Source organism: Asterias amurensis, chromosome 15, assembly GCF_032118995.1.
Source record: "Asterias amurensis chromosome 15, ASM3211899v1".
NCBI classification, from domain to species: domain Eukaryota; kingdom Metazoa; phylum Echinodermata; class Asteroidea; order Forcipulatida; family Asteriidae; genus Asterias; species Asterias amurensis.
This window is the reverse complement of record NC_092662.1, coordinates 9,020,300-9,042,279: the sequence shown is the minus strand read 5'-3', so window position 1 is coordinate 9,042,279 and position 21,980 is coordinate 9,020,300. Positions and strand designations below refer to the sequence as shown.

The following is a 21,980-nucleotide window of genomic DNA, read 5'->3' as shown; positions in this document are numbered from 1 at the left end:
CAGTGTTTTAACACTATATACACACATCACTGTATGGGTAAAACCAAAATTAATATTCTTTATCCCCGATGCAAATTTAACATCTATTATGAACAAACACATATCCATGAATGCTTTGCTTGCAGCAGAAATATGTAAACAAACCCAGGCACTTCATTGTGTAATGTGCACAGTGCATTCAGCTATTGTATTACCCTGTACAAAGTGGAACAAAGAGTACAAAGTTTTATGCTCAAATCTCTTTTTTTTATGTTTTTGTTTTTTTCTAATACCCAATTCCAGACCTTTGTCCTTTTGTAGGACAAATAGGGATTACAAGGGATCGAAAGAAAATAAGGAAATCTTGGAACATTTTTATCAGATTTGTTGTCTTAACTTGACAACTACAAATATATTCTTTAAACTCTGACAAATATTTGAATTGTGAATTTGGTAAGTGGTCAAAAATCTGCGGTTTTGATTGTGTGAAAATGATTACTAGACCTATATTTTTAAATTTGCTATGTATGTTTATAGATGTTAAATTTGCATCGGGGATAAAGAATATTTATTTTGGTTTGTACCCATTAACACCAATGTGTATTAGCGCTGTATACTCAGTACTTAACCGAGTTCCGTGGAAACATCACAAGCATATTACTCAGGTGGGATTCAAACCCACAACCTTTGCAATTCTAGAGCAGTGTTATACCAACTAGACCACCAAGATTTCCTGGTGGCTACATATACATATGTCATTGGTTATTTTTGTCTTTTAGTAACCGAGCAGGAAATGTAATATAGTGAAAACTTTCATATTTCAGAAGCTTCGGCTAAGCAAAGCTGCAGACTTCCTGATAGAATAGACAACATTGCGCAGTACAAGAATGGAAAGGATAAGATTGAAAATATTGCTCCATCCATCACTGTTACACATGGAGGTTCTATCGTATCAAGATGTCGTAATCCATTGGTAGACAAACTGATGACTTCTGCCATACGCACATGTAATGATGGACAATGGATTGGAGAAATGCCTCGGTGTGGTATGTGATTATTGAATACATGCTTAAAGGATTTGGGTACTTATTGTCACACAAAACACAATGTCCACAGATTTACATTAAAAAAACATGCTGCCTTGGATCGGTCCAGTTGGTCTTTGAAAAGCATTTCAAACCCGTTTGTTATGAAATGCATATGATTAGAGCGATGTTTTACAAGTAGAATAAAGTGATCCACACAAGTGTGACTCGGAATTGCACGGTTTTCCTTTCACGTCACAAACTAACACGGTCAGCCATTTTATGGGGTCCAAAATGGCCGACCTTGTTTCTTTGCGACTTAAGACGAAAACGGTGCATTTTCGAAGCATGTTTGTGTGGATCATTATATTCTACTTTTAAATTATCTACATGTATCTAACCATGTGCATTTCATAACAAATGGTTTCAAATGCTTTTCAAATACCAACTCTGCCGATCCAAGGCAACTTGTTCCTTAGTTGCCAAACTTACACAGTTTGAAGATAATGATTGTAGAAAGCTTCCCTTAAAATATTACTTGCTGAGGTGCTGCTGTTTTTGAGAAATGAGTAAAACAATGTCACGCTCGTCTCAGTTTTAGCATGTAAAATGTATTTGTACCAGTTATGGTATTAAATACCTTACACATGTAACTGGTTAATTTACCAGTGAGACAAAAAAACTTTGATTTCAGGAGCTAAGCGTAACAAAATTATGCTGACCATAATAATGTTACCAGCCAAACTTGACTGGTATCTGCATTTTTCTGCTTAGCAGAAAATTGTTAAGCAATAATTTCTGCTTAAAGCAGCTCTATGAAATTGGGCCAAATGCTTGATGTGTAACAATTCCCCACAGCTTACCTCACAGCTAGATCATGTTTCAGACATGAACATAATGAGATTAATAAAGTGTTTCCTGTTTTCATTGAGACCTCTTCATGTATGGGTATGTTCAGACAGCGTACTAACTTAGACCCGAACCGGTTTAACTTTTACGAGCAGCGGGGGGGTGGTCGTAAAAATAAAAACCCATTGCGTTCAGACAGCACAGAGTTAAACCCGATCGGGTTTATCTTCGGTTTTAAGAGGTCAAAGTAGACGCGACCCCATTGCTCTAACATCCGGTTCATCAGATTCACGCACCAAGATACTGAGTGCCCTGGACAATCATCAGAACATGTTATATATTGGATAAAAATGGCTCAATCGAACGCGAAAAACAGTTCTATCGTTGGGAGGATACGGGCACTTAAAACAAACATGAACACGACTCTTAAACAAATAATTAAACAAACAAAATATTGACACAAACAGCCGAGAAAACTCACCAAAATATTATCCATATTCCATGAATCAGAACACGTTTATTTTTTGTGTTTTATACCATCGGTTTTGATTTAATAAAAGTTCGTACCTCAATCGATTGGAAGTTGCGATCTCTCAAAAGCTGGTGCCGCGATTTTTATTCCGATTCTTTCATAAATACAACTACACACGTGCAAGTTACGTAAATACGTGTACTTTTTCAATTTTGTTCCCAACCTTCCCAACAACGTGGTATTGCTTGCCAAGGGGAATTTCCCCTACACACAGCCTAGCACCCACGGCAGTTCATTCTCCTAATTTGAAAGTACATCACGCTAGTAACGGTGACGGCAATGGAAAAAGCACATCCACGGGATCGGTGATGGATAACTATGGGATATCAGAGATAGATCACTATGGGATGGCAGCGCTGTGCATGTGAGAAGCATTACAAAATATGCTTCTTCGCTGCGCTCGTAGTATACGCATGAAAAACAGTTTCAATTTATTGTAGGACACTCAACAAAAATCGCTTGGAAAATATATATATAAAAATCAGAATTTAAGAAGTCATTGGCGTGGGCCGTTGTTAAATTGCATACACCGATCGAGGGAGTTTCGCCAACTCGGTAAGCGACAAGAACAGAATATAAATACTAGGAGCTTTTCGGCACTCAGAGGCAACAAAAACCGTATACAAGCACTCCGGGTCCCGGGCGTGTGCATTGAAACACACAATGGGCATGGGTCGTCCGTTGTGAGTTGAAACCGGATGTCATTCTGTCCACATGCAGTGTTAAAAGATAAACCCGAAGCGGTCTAAAGATAAACCCCCTCGCTCGACGGTTTAACTTTTGTGGGTTGAACTCGATTCGGTCTAACTTTAGATCCGTTCAGACACACTGAGTTGAACTCGATCGGGTTGAACCATGAGTTAAACCGACTTTAGTACGGTGTCTGAACGACCTCTATGATTCTTGTGGGGACTACTGTAGAAGATGCTCTCATTGTAGGTTGAAGGGAAGCGAGTTTCAACAGACCTCTTGCATATGACTTCAAAAGCCCAAACAGTGACCTTGCTAAGGACAAAGAACGACCTAGCATTGACTGAAATTGTTTGACCTGAACAATGGTGGCCACAGTCCAAGGGGCTATTGTCCCTGTTGTCCAAAATATGTCACACTTATTAGATAGAAGGGATCCTGGGAAACAAAATTGTTACAAATATTTGTATACATGAAGTTTGATTTTTGATTTTGTGTTCTCTCTCTGGCGAGAATACTGTACAACAACAAAAATAAAAAAATATGTTATTATTTGTTTAAAGAATAAAGTTTTGGAAAGATTGTAGAGGTTGAAGACAACATGTGAACTATTTAGGAACTTGTAACAATCTAATTCACAAAACTGTTAAAACTATGATACATTTTAACAGGCAATTGTGTAATATAAGATTTGTTCAATTTCTTTGTACTGTTTAATTCTCACAATTGTTTTTTGTTTTTCAACAAGAGTATGTTATAAACGTTTATTGAAAAAAAAGATAAAAAATTGAAGCGTCGATTAGGCCTATGGCAAGGGTTGCTGTATCTCATAACCATGTTTTTTTATATAACTCTAGAGCGTGCTGAATCATGGTTTCAACTTCCATATCTGGCCAACATGCGCTATCAGTACTACGCTAATGGCACTCTCCTTATCTACCCTGGCATCGGTCAACTAGCAATTGGATGCAGGGTAAGCCGCCCATATAAACCTAGCCTTGTTGTTCCTCACCGAGAGCACATTCATGGCAAGTTTGCATTTGGCAAGCATTATGGACAACCAAGAGAGGAACATTCTGGTGTTTATGTGTGTCAGAGACTAGGAGGCACATTCCAGCATAGTCTTGATATTCAGGTAAGAGGTAAGTTCCACCACTAAGGACTAAAATCAAAGAAATGTAACTGTATCTCCAGCTATTTAATAATCATTAGTTTGGCGCTAGTATTATTTGTTTTGGTGGGCGTTAGTTTTTGTTCTAGGAGGACACTGTTCCTCCTCCAGCAAATTATGTTAAGGGCTAGAATTAACAAATCAATGTTTAATTAATTTTATTATCAATTTTTATAATAAAATGCTTTATACTCGGCATTTGCTTCCTCCTGTCACATCTACATTGTGTTCTCTATTGTGATCGATGGCTGCCATGTGTTTGTGTTTTATTTCCATGCTTTTAGCATACTCGGGGACTCTCCTGACACTTGGCAGTGGGTTGGCAGGGCAGTAGGTTGGGTGGTTCATTCTGACATTTAATTATGGAATAACAGTTGGATTATTTGGACTTCACTTTGTGGTAATGACCGGGCGGGTTGGTGGCTGGCCTCTGTTATCTGGACCAAGCTGGAGGCGTGGTCCATTCACAGCGGCCAGTCACCAACCACTGTCCCCTTAATAAATACCTTTTCCTTAAAAACAAATGGTTAAAACTGTCAAAATGTGAAACTTTGGGTTTGCGTTTCTGTTGTATTAATGTTCAAGTGCCACATTTTACTGTCAACTATGACCTCTGCTAAATGTGAACCAGACCATGTATGGACATACGTGTATGAGTTTATATGTGGGCACCTGTTACATCAAAATTGATACAATTTCAGCGCGTACATGATAGCAGTTAGTGGGGGTGATAGCAATTAGGCCACTTAAAAAAAAAATTGTTGATTGTCCCTGCCCGACCGTTCGAAACCCCCCATCCCCATTTTTTTTTTAATTATAAAAAACAACCTTTTCAATGATATTTTTTTTTAAAATGTAGGCCTACAGGTTTGAAAAGATGTTTAAAGAAGGTTTTTATTCACGATGGCAAAGCAAGAACAATTTTTCAAATATTTACTTGGGCTACACTGTGCTTAGTTGTTTGAAAAAGTTTACAGAAAATGTCATCTAGGAGTTAAATTTGTTTGACAAAACTATTGAAAACATCAAAAACACACAAACCCTCTGTTTTATAGTGATTGTGATGATTTCTTTATTCTTGATTTCATATTTGGCATGTCAACAAGACTTTAAAAAAGCGGTTAGTGTAGTACCTCTTTCTGCAGCAAATTGTGACACATGTAAGTTAGGTGATAAAGTGCCAATGAAACTAAGATGAATAAACATGCAACATGCAAAGCGCAAACACTAGTTATACACAATGTATGCTGGTTAAAAGGGGCCATTTATTCGCTAATATTAATAAATTAGCTCATTTTACAGAGATAAAATGCGCTGGTACAAATAAAGCTATGAAAAAATTTCAGTTTATGGGCGAGAAGAGAACAGACGTGTTTTGAATTTACACATGAAAGTCTGGAGTGAGTTGATGGTGCGAATGTGATTCAATAGAGAGTTCCAGCATCGGGGACCAGCAACTGAGAAGGACCGGTCCCCTGCCCATTTGTGAGTGCGAGGGATTGTTAGATTCTGGCTGGAGCGGAGGCCACTCCAACCAGGTTTGTTGAGGTTGAGAGACTCTGTGATAAACTGTGGAAGTACGTCAGAGAGCGGCTTTGTGCATGTTCACTGATGGTTTGAAGGTGGCGTTGTCTAACCAGTGTATTTGTTAGAGAAGAGTGGAGGCGTGTGTGTATTTGGGTTGTGAGAAAATGATACGAGCAGCATTGTTTTGGAGCCTTCTAGTCGTTCAATGTCAGCTTGCTTAATACCATTTGCGTATACACAGCCTCTGCTGCTAAGTGTGTAGCACACTAAGCTGAATCAATCACAAAGAACCATCTCTGACTTCCCAGTTTGCCATTTGTGTGGCATTTTAAACCAAATCTCAGTTTCCCTGTGGGTATTCAACCTGTGCTGCCACAGCTGTAGTGCATCAAGCCAAATCAATCACAAGAACTGCTCTGTCCTCACAGGTACCCCTTCACAGATTTCCATTTATCCCTGGGCATGCTGGGTATGCTGGGTGAAGAGAAGCAATTACATAATCATGGCTTATTAATTAACTAATTGTGTTGTCTTGGCTGCTCACTCCTAAGAAATTGAGTAACCAGGAATAAGATTGTTTTGACCCCTTGTCGAAGGTTTGTTGTAACTACTTAAAGACACTGGACACTATTGGTAATTGTCAAAGACCAGTCTTCTCACTTGGTGTATCTCAACATATATATGCATAAAATAACAAACCTGTGAAAATTTGAGCTCAATTGGTCATCAAAGTTGTGTGCTTTCAGATGCTTGATTTCGAGACCTCAATATCTAATTCTGAGGTCTCGAAATCAAATTCGTGGGAAAACTATGCTGCTTCAGGTTCAGAGGGAGCCATTTCTCATGTTTTATATTATCAACAGCTCCCAATTACTCGTAACCAAGTAAGGTTTTATTATGCTAATAATTATTTTAAGTAATTACCAATAGTGTCCACTGCCTTTAAAAGCACTCTTCAGATCAGATACCATGTGTTAAGATTGCTGTTGATCTCCATTTGTTATACATTTGTCTGTTATGTGAATAAAAACCTTAGGCTGCTTCACCATAGCTTTCAGTAGTTAAATAGTAAGTAACTGTTGTTTTCCCATCTAGCTATCTCTTGTCCAGAGCCAGAACCACTTACGAATGGGAGACGACATGGCGATGAGTTCACAATAACACAATCAGTGTCATTTGAATGCAATGAGGGGTATGAGCTTCAGGGAGACTCCATCTTTAAATGTAATCTCGGCCAATGGTCACCAAGTTTCTTTCCATCATGCAGATGTAAGTATCAAAGTTGAATTTTATTTGCATCCAATGTTTCAGAAAAGTTATTAACACGTTGGCACTTGATTTAAATAGCTTACTCATCCACATTTTATGAATTGTAGGGGGCACACCATTTTTTGGGTGGGGTGGGGCATTTATAACTGCCCAAGTTTCCAGTTACTCTTTTCCAAAGTCTCGTTTCAGCACCTTTTTTTAATGTAATCTACTACTTTTATAAAATAATCTGGCGTAAGTGCAAACAAAAAATCCGGTGCCTGCAGGTAAATGGAAACATAGTGTTAACAACATAAAAATAACAACTCTGGAAAGTTCCAATCACAAAAAGACACTTCCCCTTATGACCCCCCCCTCCCCGAAATTGTGATGTTATTTCACAGTCTAAGTTCACACACATGCACACACCCAAGCTTTGGTAGCATGTTGTACATCGGTTTTAACTTATCACTTTTTGTCAAAAAAACGATGCCATTCTCACATTCTTGAAGATAACACTTATGGGTGAGCAAAGAAAAATTTACAAGGACAGGATTTGATAAAATCAACAAAAATTTGATCCCCATTAGGGTGCTCCCAGGTTGTCTCATAAACTTGGGTGCGATCCCTGGCTACACGGCAGTTATAACGGCTATATGGCTTCTGACTGCAGCCATGTACATATATATTACATGTATTAGGAAAATATGAAGATTGCCATAACAGAGCTTATAGCTCAGTTGGTAGAGTGCCGTCACGTTAATCGCAGGTTCTAATCAATTTTAGTTTTTCACCAAAAAGTTTAACTTAATTAACCCAGTCAGTTTCCCTTGTGGTTTGTTACCTTATCTTTAAAGACTCATAAAACTGTTAACAAGTTTTTCAAAGACATTTGTAGTCTTGTTTTGAATGAGCCCAGTTATTATTGTGGTGGAGAGAGACCCAAGGGGCGAATTTTAAGACGCTGGCAGCAGCAGACATAACAGTCCTTTTTTGCAGTCTGAGCGTGCCCCTACATGCTCAGTATTGCGCATGTAGGTCTGAGCAGGCGCTGAACTGTGAAAAAGGACCATCCAAAAGTGTCCCATTGACAATGTCATCTGCCATGAGCTGATCCTGGTAACCCGCTTGTTGCCGCTTATTTTGCAACTGCCCTAGTTATCAGTCTGTGGGCAAACAAGACAATAGATAGTAGTGCTCTCAGGGTTGTCCACAGCTTTTTGTAGTACATGTAGTAGCAGGTAAAAAGAATGTAAGTCGGCTTTGTCAAACGACTTAGCAAGCGAGATTGAGTGCCCCTACGATGTGGGGTCAGGGGCCCACCTAAGGCCTAAAAGATTTTCCAGTTGTAGGACAGTACTTTAGCAAATTGGAGGAGACCAAAAAACTAATAGAAAAATAAAAGTAGCCGGCAGAAAAGGACCAAGTAGCCGGCGAAATCCCCGGCAAAATCGCCAGCTACTCAGCTGTTCTGGACAACACTAGTGCTCATTGATGGTTCTCACTATGCAAATGAAGCTTGAAATAAATGAAGTGAATATTTTACATTTTGCCACTCAAAATCACACCATCATGTACAGATGACAATTGCATGGGTCCTCCTCTACCCATGTTTTGTGAACATTAATTGCTAGTGTAAATAACTTGTTGATATTGAATTATATATTATATTTGCAGCTCTTAACTGTCCTGCGATCATAAGTGATGATCCACATATGATTGTGGAGAGTGGAGGGACCTTAGTTGGTTCAAACGTAGCATTTCAATGCCTTCATGGATATAGATTAGTTGGTGCTGATTACTTAGTATGTCAATCTGGTGGTACCTGGTCAAACTCTTATCCTCATTGTGAAGGTAAGATTGTTATTAAAGATGCTATGTCAGATTCTTGGCCGATTTGATCCAAAATTTTGATTTAAAATTCAATAGGTATTTTGATGGGGGTCGAGAAAGTTACAAGTTTGCGTTTGAGCCGTTGCTCGAAAAAGTCCGCCAATTATTAGTAGCAGTGAAATAAAGTGCTCAAAATTAGTTTTTGTCGGGATTCCGACAATATATCACGTGACCAATTCTTATGTGTTTTATAAGAAACGTTTTAAATTTTTGTCATGGTTCCTGACCATTAAAAGTAAAAGATAAACTTTTTTTCGTTAGAGCGGGTGATACTCTTTGAAATACCATTCACTCAAAAAAATCCATTTTTTAATGTTTGGGGGCCCAAAAATCTGACATAGCATCTTACATGTACATCATTTGTACTGAACAATTGGTTGTGTGATATGTCAGGCATCTTTTACAGTATGGACACCAAGTAACTTCACCGCTTGCACGATGCGGAACGCACAAGCGTCCACAATTTTCAACATTTTGGCTTTGGTGCTAGTAGTTCTATGCGAGATATTCTTTCCACTAAGTTTATAGACTAGTTTTTACCTGACACCCAAGGCTTTGAATTGATGATATTAGAAATGTTGTGGGCTTTGTGTTCTGGATGTTATAACGTTGTGAACAGCATCAGTCGCATTACACAAAAAGGACGTGGTAAAAAATACTCTAGTCACAGTTAAAAAGTTTCCTCTAACTAAAAAACTTAGGAAAGCTTTACTACATGTAACACAAAACTCTTATACATGAGTTCCCAACAGGATACTTATAAATGGTCAACAGCTTGAACTTTTAGGTACACATGGCAAAACCATGGTCAGTCGTTTTTCCGGTCAATTTAGCCAAGCCTTTATGGAGCCCAAGCTGAGTTCTTATTTGGCAAAATTGGGTTCATTTTTTGTCAACAACTTAAATGTTTGCTTGGAATTGCCCATTTAGTAAATGTGTTCACCATGGAAAAGGAGGTTCTTGATGTCATATGGCAAACATTGATTAGCTGGATGTTGAGCATGGTTGTTGTTCAGGTACATTGTAATACTGAGGCATTCACATTCTCACAAAAAGGTGGTTGGGGTTATAAGAGTAGCACTCTCTACACCTAAAATATTTCTGATAATTTGGACTGATTCCTTAAAGAGTTTTAACTTGCAGTTGTCAGAAATAATCACAACAATTATCAAGTCACAAAAATGTATCTTCACATTTTTAATAATTCATTTGGTCTAGGCAGTTTCATGCAGGAATTAACAAGTGCATCTTAAACACATACAATGAGCCAGAGTTTGAAACAACTGCATTTGAAGGCAGTGGACACTATTGGTAATTGTCAAAGACCAGTCTTCTCACTTGGTGTATCTAAACATATGCACAAAATAACAAACCTGTGAAAGTTTGAGCTCAATTGGTCATCGAAGTTGCGAGATATGAATGAAATAAAAACACCCTTGTCACACGAAGTTGTGTGCTTTCAGATGCTTGATTTCGAGACCTCAAATTCTAAATCTGAGGTTTCGAAATCAAACTCGTGGAAAATTACTTCTGTCTCAAAAACTACGTCACTTTAGAGGGAGCCGTTTCTCACAACGTTTTATACTATCAACCTTTCCCCATTACTCGTTACCAAGTGAGGTTTTATGATTATAATTGTTTTGAGTAATTACCAATAGTGTCCACTGCCTTTAAGATAAAAACATTATTTTGATTTTACAGAAAGAGCTGAGCCGACTACAACTGAGCCAGCAGTATTGGAATGTGGAGGTGATTGTGAGATATGGGAGAGATGTGTTGGTACTGACCAAGGTCAGAGAATATGTAGCTGTATTCATCCTACCTATTGTGAAGAGGAGGAGGAAAGACGACTTTACTGTGGAACTGATGGAAACGAATACACAAGTTTCTGTAAACTCAAAGCTACTGGATGTCTGCTTGATCAGGACATTGAAGTAGATTATGTGGGACTATGTAGTCAAGGTTAGAGGTCAAATTGTTTATGTTTTGTTAGGTCCGCTCCTCCACGTGCTAAGAATTTCAGGGGGGCACACTATTCTTTCGGGAGGGGGGCACTTCTGCCCAAGTTTTCATCTGCCTTTTCCTTTTAAAAGCCCATTTCAGCACCTTTGTTTATGTGATTTTTTCTTTTTTTTTTGCAAGATAATATTGCATAAGTGTCAAAGCAAATTTGTAATTTTTTGTATGTTAATGGAAAAATAGTGTTTAATACATTTAAATCATTAAACTTTTGAAACATCCAATCCAAAAAATCTGGACATAATCAACATCCATTTTTGGAAAACAGGCCCTCCCCCAGAGTTATGCCATTGAGCAATACACACACGCACGCACAAATTTATAACATTTTTGTCAAATGTTATAATTCTTCTTGTAGCCCCTTGCCAAGAGTAGCTTTTAGCCTTGTTTTTGGTGAATTTAAATTCTTGCATATCATTGTTACTCTAAACATCGTATGCATGAAGCTTTCTATATCACTAATTGCCCTAATAAGTTCAATATTTTTTCTCGCGGTAACTATTATGAGCTCAGGACATTCATTGTGAATTTATTTATTTTTTCCCCCCATTTATTTACATAACTTATTATTGCAGACAACCTCGGCCCTGTGTTTTCCTTCTGTCCGAATGATACCATAACGTACGTGCAGAACGCTTGGACGACAGCCACTGTTGACTGGATGATACCATCGGTTACAAACATCTCCGGTGTCTCCCCTGAGGTCACCTCAAACTACGCCCCAAATTCAACCTTCAGTGTGGGCACCACCCTAGTTCAATACACTGCAACTGATATTGCAGGCAACCAGACAACTTGTGGCTTCAATGTCCTTGTTATTGGTAAGATTGCCAAAGAAATATTTCTGCTCAACTAAAAATTGTGTACGCTGCTCTCAGACTATGTGGAATAATCTCCCACCTTATATTAGATTATTCATTGTATAATTTTGTATTGTATTCTTTATTTCTTTTTTGTTTTATATGGTTTTTTTGTTTTGTTACGTGCCTCGGAATAGGGTCTAGTACACTCGATAGGTGACACATTATAAATGCATTATTAAATCTTATCACAGCATGCAAAAGAAAGATCATATTTTCATTTGCGCCGGTAACTCCTTGAGTCGGGCTACATTCCGTAGCCTTTAGATCTCGAGCGACTTTCTTAGGATCCTTGCTGTTCCCAACAGCGCCGCCTTCTGCAAAAGATTTGTTCTCACATTTGTGCATATTTTGTCCAGATGTTTCCCTAATGCTTTTGAAATGGTGCCGAGCGCTCCAACCACCACAGGAACTACTTTTACTTTCACTTTTGGATCTTGTCCATCTCCTTCGAAGGTCCAGGTCTTGGTACTTTTGGATCTTGTCCATCTCCTTCGAAGCTACCCTTAAGTCTCCCAGCACAGCTACCCTTAAATCTCCTGGCACAGCTATGTCAATGAGATGACACATCTTCTTTGCCTTATTGTTTGTTTAATTTTTGTTTTTGTTTCTTTATTCTGTTTTCGGTTGCTTTTGTTTTTTTGTCCTTGTCGTCCAAGTCCTTAATTGTCTGTCTCAGGGAAATATACAAAAGCATTATGCTTAAACTTTTTCCCTGCATATTGACTATTACGTTAATTTCTGTAGTTAATTATCTTCAAATTCTATACATTATTATATTCATCGATATTGTTTTCTAGTGTATGCGTAAATAGTTAATGTCACCATGAAAAATAAATGTTCATTGATTGATCTAAGACTACGACATCCGGACGCCTATGTTCTATAACATGATCAGTCTGAATGTTAAAGTCCCAGAGGATCTGACGCGGTCGGTCTCTGTAACTTTCTCCGGAACATGGTCGTACCATTTTGCAGTCACTTGGACACCCCATTTTTTGCACAGTTCCCAATGATTTACCTTGGCCAACTTGTCGCGTCTACCTTTGTACTCCGTCTAAGCCATCTTACTGCACTCGCTGACAATATGAAAGACAGTCTCCTCCGCCTTGTTACACATCCTGCACATACATGTAGGAGAGACATTCGCTTTCTCTATCCTTGCCTTCATTACATTTGTCCTCAGAGACTGGTCCTGTGCCGCAGTAATCAAGTCCTCGGTTTCCTTTTTCAACTCTCCGCTCTTTAGCCAATTCCAGGACTAGTTGCAGGCCACTTCTTTAGTACATCTTAAGGAGCTACCAAGAAGTGTTTTGTTCTAACAATCTTGGTGTCTTTCTTATTTCCTTTCCCTCTTGTACTCCTTCGGCCCAACTTCGCCCGCTTTCAAGTATTTCTGCGCTGCTTTCAACAAGTTCTCCTCAGTTTTCCTAATATGACAATGCAAACTCCTGCGCTCTATGTTGACACTGCCTGCCACACTCAGCAACCCTCTATACTACCGCCCTCTGCCCTTTGAAGATGAAGCCTCCTCACATTCGCCGCGGATGAAGCATGTCATTCATGGTCATCAGTTTTCTTGTTCTCCTATCCATGACATCTACATGTAAATCTTCCTTAGTCCACTCGACTATACCCGCACTGTACCTCACCATAGACACGGCCCATGTATTAATTGCCTTAACCATGTTCCCCCGTTGAGTTTAGACTCCAAAAATTTCTTGACCCGTCTGATGTATTTTGCCTTCAGCCTTACCTTTGACTCCTCATGAAGAACATGGTCCGATTCGAGTACACCAAGATACCGGTAACTCTCCTCTAAACCAAAGCCTTCATCCATGCACCATCTGGCAGAGCGATGCCATCGGAATGTACCCTCTTTCCCCTCTTCATTGTCATTGAAGCACATTTCTCATGGCCAAATTGCATCCCGATGTCATCGCTGAAAATCCTGAAGGTCTGCACCAAAGAGTCGATCTCCACCTCATTCTTTGCAAACAACTTCAAATTGTCCATAAAAAGCAGATGGTTTATCTTACACCCATCTTTCTTCATTTGGTAACCGGCACTTACATGTACCTTCCTCAGAATCGATGACAGGGGCAACAGAGCAAGAACAAACAGCAGCGGAGACAAAGAATCACCTTGGAAAATACCTCTTCTAACTGCTCACAAAAAGTAAGGAAACTTTTTTCAATCCAGTATATTTGTTATTATTTAATACTCTCTTTGTATATGGTATATATCAATGCAAAGCTGAACTGTTCCTCTTTAAGATGATACCACAGTTGCAATGATTACATGTTGCTGGACTTGACCACGTTAATGAGAATGAGACAAAGTCACAAATCAAATGTGCCAAAATTAGCGTTAATGAGAATGATACAAAGTCACAAATCAAATGTGCCAAAATTAGCAATTTTGTGTTACTGTGTGAACAATCAAATTGACACTGTAATTCAAACAAGCAAGACAACATACTGATCTTAATCCACTTTATTGAGACAAGAAGTTTGGTACAGAGCAAGACAACTTACTGATCTTAATACACTTTATTGATACAAAAAGTTCAGTATTAACAAGTGGATGATCCGAAGGCGTTGATGACAGTCTGGCACCTTCTTCTCATGTTGCACACAAGTCTTGTGATGCGCTGATGATGAGGGATGGGTTCCATTCTTTGTTAAGGAACCTGGTTAGGTCAGCCACAGTTGATGTGTTGGTGGTTCTGGCACAGACAGCGAGGCCAAGCTGGTCCCACAGATGTGCCTTGGGATTCAGGTCTGGACTGTTAGCGGGCCAATCCATCCGGTGCACTCCAACATTTTTCAGGTAGTCAGTCACCAGTCGGGCTCGATTGGGGCGAGCGTTGTCATCTTGAAAGATGGCATTTGGTTCAAGAGACTGCAAGTATGGGACTGCATTCGGCTGTAGAATATCGTTTTGCAAATACCCATCAAACAAGGTGTTTTTTCATGAGATGAGGGTTAATTGTGTCCGATGAGCTCACTGGTGCAAATCATTGTGTAAACCATTAATGGTTCTGAAAAGCTTGATCAGTTCGATTATTGAGCATTACCTATTGACCATTCACAGACAACGGTAATTTTGGCACATTTGATTTGTGACTTTGCCTCATTGTTAATCGTGTAGCCAAGTCCAGCAACATGTAATCATTGCAAATGTGGTATCATTTTAAAGAGGAACAGTTCAGCTTTGCATTGATATATACCATATACAAAGAGAGTATTACATGTAAATAATAACAAATATACTGGATTGAAAAAAGTTTCCTTACTTTTTGTGAGCAGTTTACATACCTTTTCCAGACTATCATTGTAATGGCTCTAGTAATGTCAATAACCTTACAAATTTAAATTCAACAAAACTGTTTCATTGGTTGAGACCAATTCAAGAATTTACTCTGAGGTAGTGCAGTTAATTACGATCCTATCAGCTAAAGTAGTAGTCCAAGCCAATTGTTTATTCCTTCCGCCCGAGTGGTAGTTAAAAAGCAGGACAGTTCTTTTCAGAACTGAGAAGACTCCCGAACATCGGATAAATCTACTCCGCAGTAGTAAAATAAAGAAAGACATCGTCTAAGAACAAACTCTACCTGGCAAGTATAGACACACATGGTGTTATCGCAAACCAATTATATAACAAAGACTACATTTGAAGAATTTGGTATTCTTTTTCAAGGTTTGAAGTTTGTTTCTTTGACAGTGGACAGTGTAGCGCCAGTCATCAGCGACTGCCCAGCAGACAGAACTGAGACTCTCAACACTGGTGCCTCATCAGTAACCATCACTTGGGTTGAGCCTACGATGACGGACAATACTGGAGTGTTCACAATGACCAATTCCCACCAATCAGGTGATGCCTTCTTCCATGGATCTACTACAGTCACATACACCTTGGTTGACATCGCTGGCAACCAAGCAATCTGCTCCTTTGTAGTAACTGTCATTGGTGAGTACCAACATTTTCTTTTGTTCAAATTTTGCAGCGAACGCTACTTTAGCGATATGCAGCCAAAAATCTTAGAATTATTACACAACAAATACTTCTCTCCTCTCTTCATTAACACCTCAAACAACATTTTAAATATTCCAAACGTCTTTCTTATTTTAGTAAAACAACGTTCAATTCTTCTTTGCGAGAAAACAGTTTCTATTAATATTTTACACCGCACACAGAGATCCTTGTCATTTGATTGGTGGAACACATGTCCCATGTCATCCGTTATTTTGCCATGTGTTAACTGCTGCAATGTTCCACAATTTAATGGAATCCCCTGTGGATAATGATTGGATGCTTAACAGCATCATTCCCCAATTGATCGTTCCTCACCCATTTGTGTAAAATGGGGCAAGGTTTTGTCACGGCAGACAAGGTTGGTTTCTGCATGGAGTCTGTGTGAATACAATGTATACTTGCAGCGACAAGTTTGACTGGAATTTATGTTGTATGCTAGCTGAATTGAGTACTCACAAAACAAGCAGGCTGAAACCAGGAAAACTTCCCTAACTTAATAAAAAGGATTTAGTAAATGTGCTCACCATAGAAAGTAAGGTTCTGAACGAATGAAAGGCAAACGTTAATAAGGAATTAATAAGTGCATCTTAAACACTACAATGAGCCAGAGTTTGAAACAGTTCTGCATTTAAGATTAAAACATTATTTTGATTTTACAGAAAGAGCTGAGCCGACTACAACTGAGCCAGCAGTATTGGATTGTAGAGGTGATTGTGAGATATGGGAGAGATGTGTTGGTACTGACCAAGGTCAGAGAATATGTAGCTGTATTCATCCTACCTATTGTGAAGAGGAGGAGGAAAGACGACTTTACTGTGGAACTGATGGAAACGAATACACAAGTATCTGTAAACTCAAAGCTACTGGATGTCTGCTTGATCAGGTCATTGAAGTTGATTATGTGGGACAATGCAGTCAAGGTTAGAGGTCAAATGATCCATGGAGTAACGGTAAACAATAATGTGTGTTGACAACAAGTAATAATATATTTGATTTATACAGCACCTAAAGATATCTCCAGGCACTTTACAAAGTGTATTAAAGACACTGGACACTATTGGTAATAAAGACCAGTCTTCTCACTTGGTGTATCTCAACATATGCACAAAATAACAAACCTGTGAAAATTTGAACTCAATTGGTCGTCGAAGTTGCGAGATAATCATGGAAGAAAAAACACCCTTGTCACATGAAGTTTTATGCGGAATATTTGATATACAGTACTTGATACCGTGGAGTCGAAGAAAGTTTTTTTAAAGGTTTTTCAACCTCGTACCACGAAGCCTTCCGATTTGTAAATAATGTTGGCTACTGTTTATAACTGTCACTGTTAAATTTATGAAACACCAATTACATGTATTTTATCATGCAATACCAAAATAAATGTTTTATTGAATTGATTTGAATTGAATGAAAAGGAAAGCTTCATTAAAAGCATAAGATAATTATTTGACCCTTACGAAACCGCAAGCCTATCAAAAGTGTACGTATGGGCTTTGAATTGTTTCTATTTTGGGGGGATTTCATCATTTAAATTGTTTTACATAATCTGCTCGTTCAATCTGTGTTATTTTGGTGAAGTAAATATTAACAACACATGCAATATAATAGGTTTTTTAAAAGGGATTGTATGATCATGTCCTGTTATTCCACTGCTGCAGAGTGGATTTTGGAATTAGGGAGACTACTTACTTCTTGAAAAGAGGAAACTACTTCTTTTGGTAAAAGTGGATTGAGGGACTTCTCAATAGTCACTTAACTGCTATGGAATGATTGGCCTCAATGTTAAGACCAGTCTGCTCTGGTCATCCTCAGGAGACTGAATACTGTTGAGACACCGTTGTCTTTATAGAGATTCAGAGGTTTCAGTGTAGAGTCAGTCACTGCTTTGATTGGTTCTTCTGAAAGGAGAACTGTGCTTGGAAGGCTCACCGTTATTATTGTGTGGGCTGCTCATAGTGTGTGAGTGCCTGATGCACTGGAGCTTGTCAATAGACTGTATAAATCTCTCCACCATACGTAAGGAATAAAAGGGATGCTGTTTTATTAAAGCAGAACCTGTTACTGGTTGCTTGATTTTTTGTAGTTTTCTATTCTTCATTAATAGCTCCGCAAGGCTCTGAATTTAATAATATCACAATGAACAAATGTTAATTGTTAGCTGTCATTTTTATACAAGAAATTAATGTAAGTAATTAAGACATTGTATACAAACATACTACTAATTACAGGGTTTGAACTCTGGGTCCAATTTCATAAACCTTTCTTAGCATGAAAGGGTTGCCTTCAATAAAAATAGGATTGTCAACCAATTTTCAATGTGCTTTTCAGGATAAGCAAACAACAGCTGAATACCAGTGTTAAGCAATATGAAACAAATGGAAATTTGGTGGGTAATCCTGTTTTTATCAAGGGGTTGTAACCCCACCCGAGTAGTATGTCTGTAGATTTGTTCTGCTAACAAAGCACCCAGTAGCCACAGATTTGTCAAAAATCAGTGTAGGTCAAGATAATAAAACTACATGTTCCTTAAAATTTGTTTTAAAAATGTACACACATTTTGCATATCGTAAGTTGAACTTTATAATATTGTTAATTAAATGTTTGTATTCGTGGCACCAAAACAACTAATGATGAAATTGTAGGTTCTCTGGGTTTCAATGTATATCAAGTTTTCAATTGCGCAGAAGAATTTATGAAAATAAAGAATGAATTTGGGTACAGGATGTTTGTTTACAAAGTCTGCCTTTTCTTTTTTTTCACATCTGTTCCTTGTTTCATTAATTACCACTAAGGCTGTAAATCTCTTTAACCCTTTCCTTCAAAGTCAACTGTTCTTAAATCCCACCCGAGTAATATGCCTGTGATTTTTTTCACCGGACTCGGGAAAAGCACAGAGTATACAGTGTTATTACACACATCGATAATAAAAACCAAAACTAATATTCTTTATTCTTTGTACCTGATGCAAATTTCACATCTATTATATCGTTGCTGTACCCGCTGCCAAAACATAAGATTGGAACTGCCTCTACCGGGAAACCTTGGTGGTCTAGTTCGTAAGGCACTGCTCTAGAATTACAAGGGTCGTGGGTTCAAATCCCATCTTAGTAATATCTTACACCGATGTGTGTTAGCACTGTATACTCAGTACTTTCTGTACTCAGTATGCCTGTGATTTGTTTTTCACAGGACTCTGGGAAAGTACCGAGTGTACAGTGCTAATACACATCGGTGTATGGGTAAAAACCTTTAATATTCTTAGATGCACTGGACACCTTTGGTAATTTTAAAAGACCAGTCTTCTTATTTTGTGTATCCTGATGACGCATAAAATAACAAACCTGTGAAAGTTTGAACTCAATTGGTCGTCGAAGTTATGAGAGAATAATGGAAGAAAAGACGCCCTTGTCACACGAAGTTGTGTGCTTTCATGTCTTGAATTCGAGACCTCAGCTGAGGCCAAATCTTTTAGTGAGAACTACTTTACTTCAGAGGGAGACGTTTCTCACAATGTTTTATACAGCTCTCCATTGCTTGTTACCAAGTACGTTTTTATGCTTACAATTGTTTTGAGTAATTACCAATAGTGTCCTTTGCCTTTAATTTAAAGCACTTAATAAAAATAGAGTCTAGATTAGTTTAGCTTCCCTTGTAAGGAAGAGAAGCATCAAAAGTCTGGTACCCAGCCACACTTGGTGCATAGCTTAGGGCACTTAGTTTGATGATCATCTTTAATTGGGCAGACTTTCTTTAATTGTTCTATAGTGTCTGGTAGATTAGTATGTGTTGCATCACAGAAGGGTGGATCCTTGGTGTGTTTACACAGGCAGATTGAGTAGAGAGATTGAGGCTTAGAGGGTACTATCCACTTCAGGGATTTGAAACCTGTCCCTTTGTGAGCACCTGTAAAACAAATGGATACAAAAATCCATCATTATTACTCATTTGTGTTACACTGCAGTGCACTGCCCATTTTAAATTCAAACTCAAAAAGGAATTGAGAGCAGAAGTTCAAATGTCAATCTTCGGACTTTTAATTTTCTACCGTTAAGTGTTTTCATTCCAACATAAACAAAGACTATTAAGATCCTTTCCATTGGCAGAAACTTCTACCCTAACTAGGTGGCAACCCAAACAATGAGTACTACACAGAATACAGCATTTCATGGACAGAAAGGTCTTGCGTAACTACTTGGGTTGACTTCACAAAGAGCTCAGATTGATTTGCTGAGCAAAGTGTGATTTCACAATCAAAATCACTTAAGTATGGGCATTGTTCTTCAACAATTTGTAAAATAAAGAAACAGATTCAAGGCACATTTATTATGTGATTTACATTGTACATACTGGAGCTTTTGTCATTGTGTAATTAAACATGTTAAATATGCAAAATGAGTGTTACCACTACTCACCATCACACCATGGTTGAGTTTTACTGAGTCCACATGTGCACCATTTCATCTTCTTGCCTGGCTCAAGATTTCTCACATTAGCTGGACCATACTGTTTATCAATAAATAATATAGATTCATGATTAGGCCCTCTTTGTCTTCAGTAAGGTAGGGTCAAAAATTAATTGTATAGAGCTAAAATGCTGATTTATTGGCAATGTTATCAAGAAAGAGTCCATAAAACCACATTTTAAAGTTTCAGCTGAATACAGTCTATAGTTGTTGAGAAAACAGCATAAAAACTGTGACAGTATTTCACAAGAAAGTCAGATCCATCCACATTTAACGAGGTGACAGCAAGTACCAACTCGACTCTGGATGCAGCATTCAGAATTCTGAGAAACGATTCATGCCTGAATCTTTTCCAAGCTATTGATTTCTTATCAATGGGGAGCATTTCAGACTAATAAATTCCGCAGAATGATATCATCTTTAAGACAAGTTGGGGGAAGGGGGAGCTCATTACCAAAGTAAGACCCTTCCTTCTAAGCTTCTTCTTCCGGGTAAGCACAGACTCAATTACATGAGCAAAAGCGTACTGCGTACTTCCTTTAAGTTCCTGCATAATATATTATTCTTTATAATTCGTCAACTTAAGTTTTCACTAAAGCCTGAACCTCAAGTTCATTTTAAATTACACAAGAAATGTTTTGTTTTAAAATAAATGAATGCAGAATCACAAGGCCCTTAAAATAGGCCACTAAACATGCTAAAGAAAACAATTGAGCTTACAGTACCAAAAAGTATTCACTGCTTATGACAATGTTTCACTTAGTTACTCCTAGAACAATGAGATTCGTTCCGTGAGGATGCATACCTATATGCCTGTCTAAATATTTATGCACGAGTTACGTCGCAATGCTAACAAAACAAGGCTACATGTATAGGTGCAGCTACTGCAAGTGGTTGTGAACAGCTAGGCGCCTATAGCCTTATATTGGGTAAGAATTATGATGTCATGCATGAAACTTAAGAGAGGTGTACGTATGATGTTCATGGAGACAATAGCAAAACGAACGAATCCCATAGTCAGAGGAGTAACACTTAGGAACCTGTTCTTGTTTGTTGCATTTTCATTTTTAACATCAGATGGTTGAACCATAACTAGCAGGTAGTAGTAGTACCGGTAGTACCATATGTACCTCCATGCTCCATGGCAATGATAGTACAAAAGTACGTACAGCAACAGAGAATGTCGAAAAAAATTCGAAGAAAAAAAAAGGAGTACAGCGCCCCAGTTACTGGGTCTACATAAAAATATGCTTAAAATAACAAACCTGTGAAAATTTGAGCTCAATTGGTCATCGAAGTTGCGAGATATTAATGAAAGAAAAAAACACCCTTGTCACATCATGCCCATGGGGGAATAAATTAGATGGTCACACACACACGAAGTTGTTTGACAGCAAGAAAGGTTTTATCTTACGCCAATAATTAATTTGAATTTAAGCCCCTGGCCTAATATTAATAAATAATATAGGCCTAACAAACTTGCCTAATAAGGTAAATTTCATTGAATTATAATATTCTGTGTGGGGCCTTTCTAGTAATCACTAATGAACTATTTATTTAGATTACCATGCAAACAGCTGGCTGTAAACTGTCTTTTTCGTCGGTAAATGAAGCCATTGTCAGGATGGGTGTTGTGATTAGATTAGACGGCTGCCCAATTCATGTGTCGGTCACCTGACAGAG

At 38.3% G+C, this 21,980-nt stretch overlaps 2 protein-coding genes across 5 annotated transcripts in view; one reads left to right on the top strand and one right to left on the bottom strand.

Moving 5' to 3' along the window:
- Positions 1–18,557, top strand: part of LOC139948540 (sushi, von Willebrand factor type A, EGF and pentraxin domain-containing protein 1-like) — a 62,606-nt gene extending 44,049 nt beyond the window's left edge. For 2 of the 4 annotated variants that reach the window (XM_071946720.1, XM_071946721.1), the window contains exons 24-31: positions 804–1,025; positions 3,933–4,217; positions 6,869–7,042; positions 8,699–8,875; positions 10,616–10,876; positions 11,509–11,754; positions 15,520–15,765; positions 16,491–18,557. In XM_071946720.1, coding sequence (XP_071802821.1) covers positions 804–1,025; positions 3,933–4,217; positions 6,869–7,042; positions 8,699–8,875; positions 10,616–10,876; positions 11,509–11,754; positions 15,520–15,765; positions 16,491–16,756 — 1,877 coding nt within the window. In that variant the 3' untranslated portion in view covers positions 16,757–18,557. The remainder of the gene's footprint in view (positions 1–803; positions 1,026–3,932; positions 4,218–6,868; positions 7,043–8,698; positions 8,876–10,615; positions 10,877–11,508; positions 11,755–15,519; positions 15,766–16,490) is intronic. The other 2 variants (XR_011787454.1, XM_071946722.1) reach the window with 2 other exon arrangements.
- Positions 18,558–18,701: 144 nt separating this feature from the next.
- On the bottom strand, positions 18,702–21,980 carry LOC139948545 (uncharacterized). The gene is made up of 3 exons (XM_071946729.1): positions 21,864–21,980; positions 20,247–20,337; positions 18,702–19,737 (listed from the first exon to the last, which is right to left on the bottom strand). Exons 1-3 carry the CDS (start codon positions 21,912–21,914, stop codon positions 19,502–19,504), a joined length of 378 nt encoding a protein of 125 aa, XP_071802830.1. The 5' UTR covers positions 21,915–21,980; the 3' UTR covers positions 18,702–19,501.

Bases quoted from the DNA above. Each gene is read 5' to 3' on its own strand.
- LOC139948545 (XM_071946729.1), bottom strand. From the start codon at position 21,914: ATGGCTTCATTTACCGACGAAAAAGACAGTTTACAGCCAGCTGTTTGC. The intron at 20,338-21,863 runs GTAATCTAAATA...ATTGATAAACAG, and splicing joins TACAGCCAGCTGTTTGCATG to TATGGTCCAGCTAATGTGAG. The intron at 19,738-20,246 runs GTGAGTAGTGGT...TTTGTTTTACAG, and splicing joins AACTCAACCATGGTGTGATG to GTGCTCACAAAGGGACAGGT.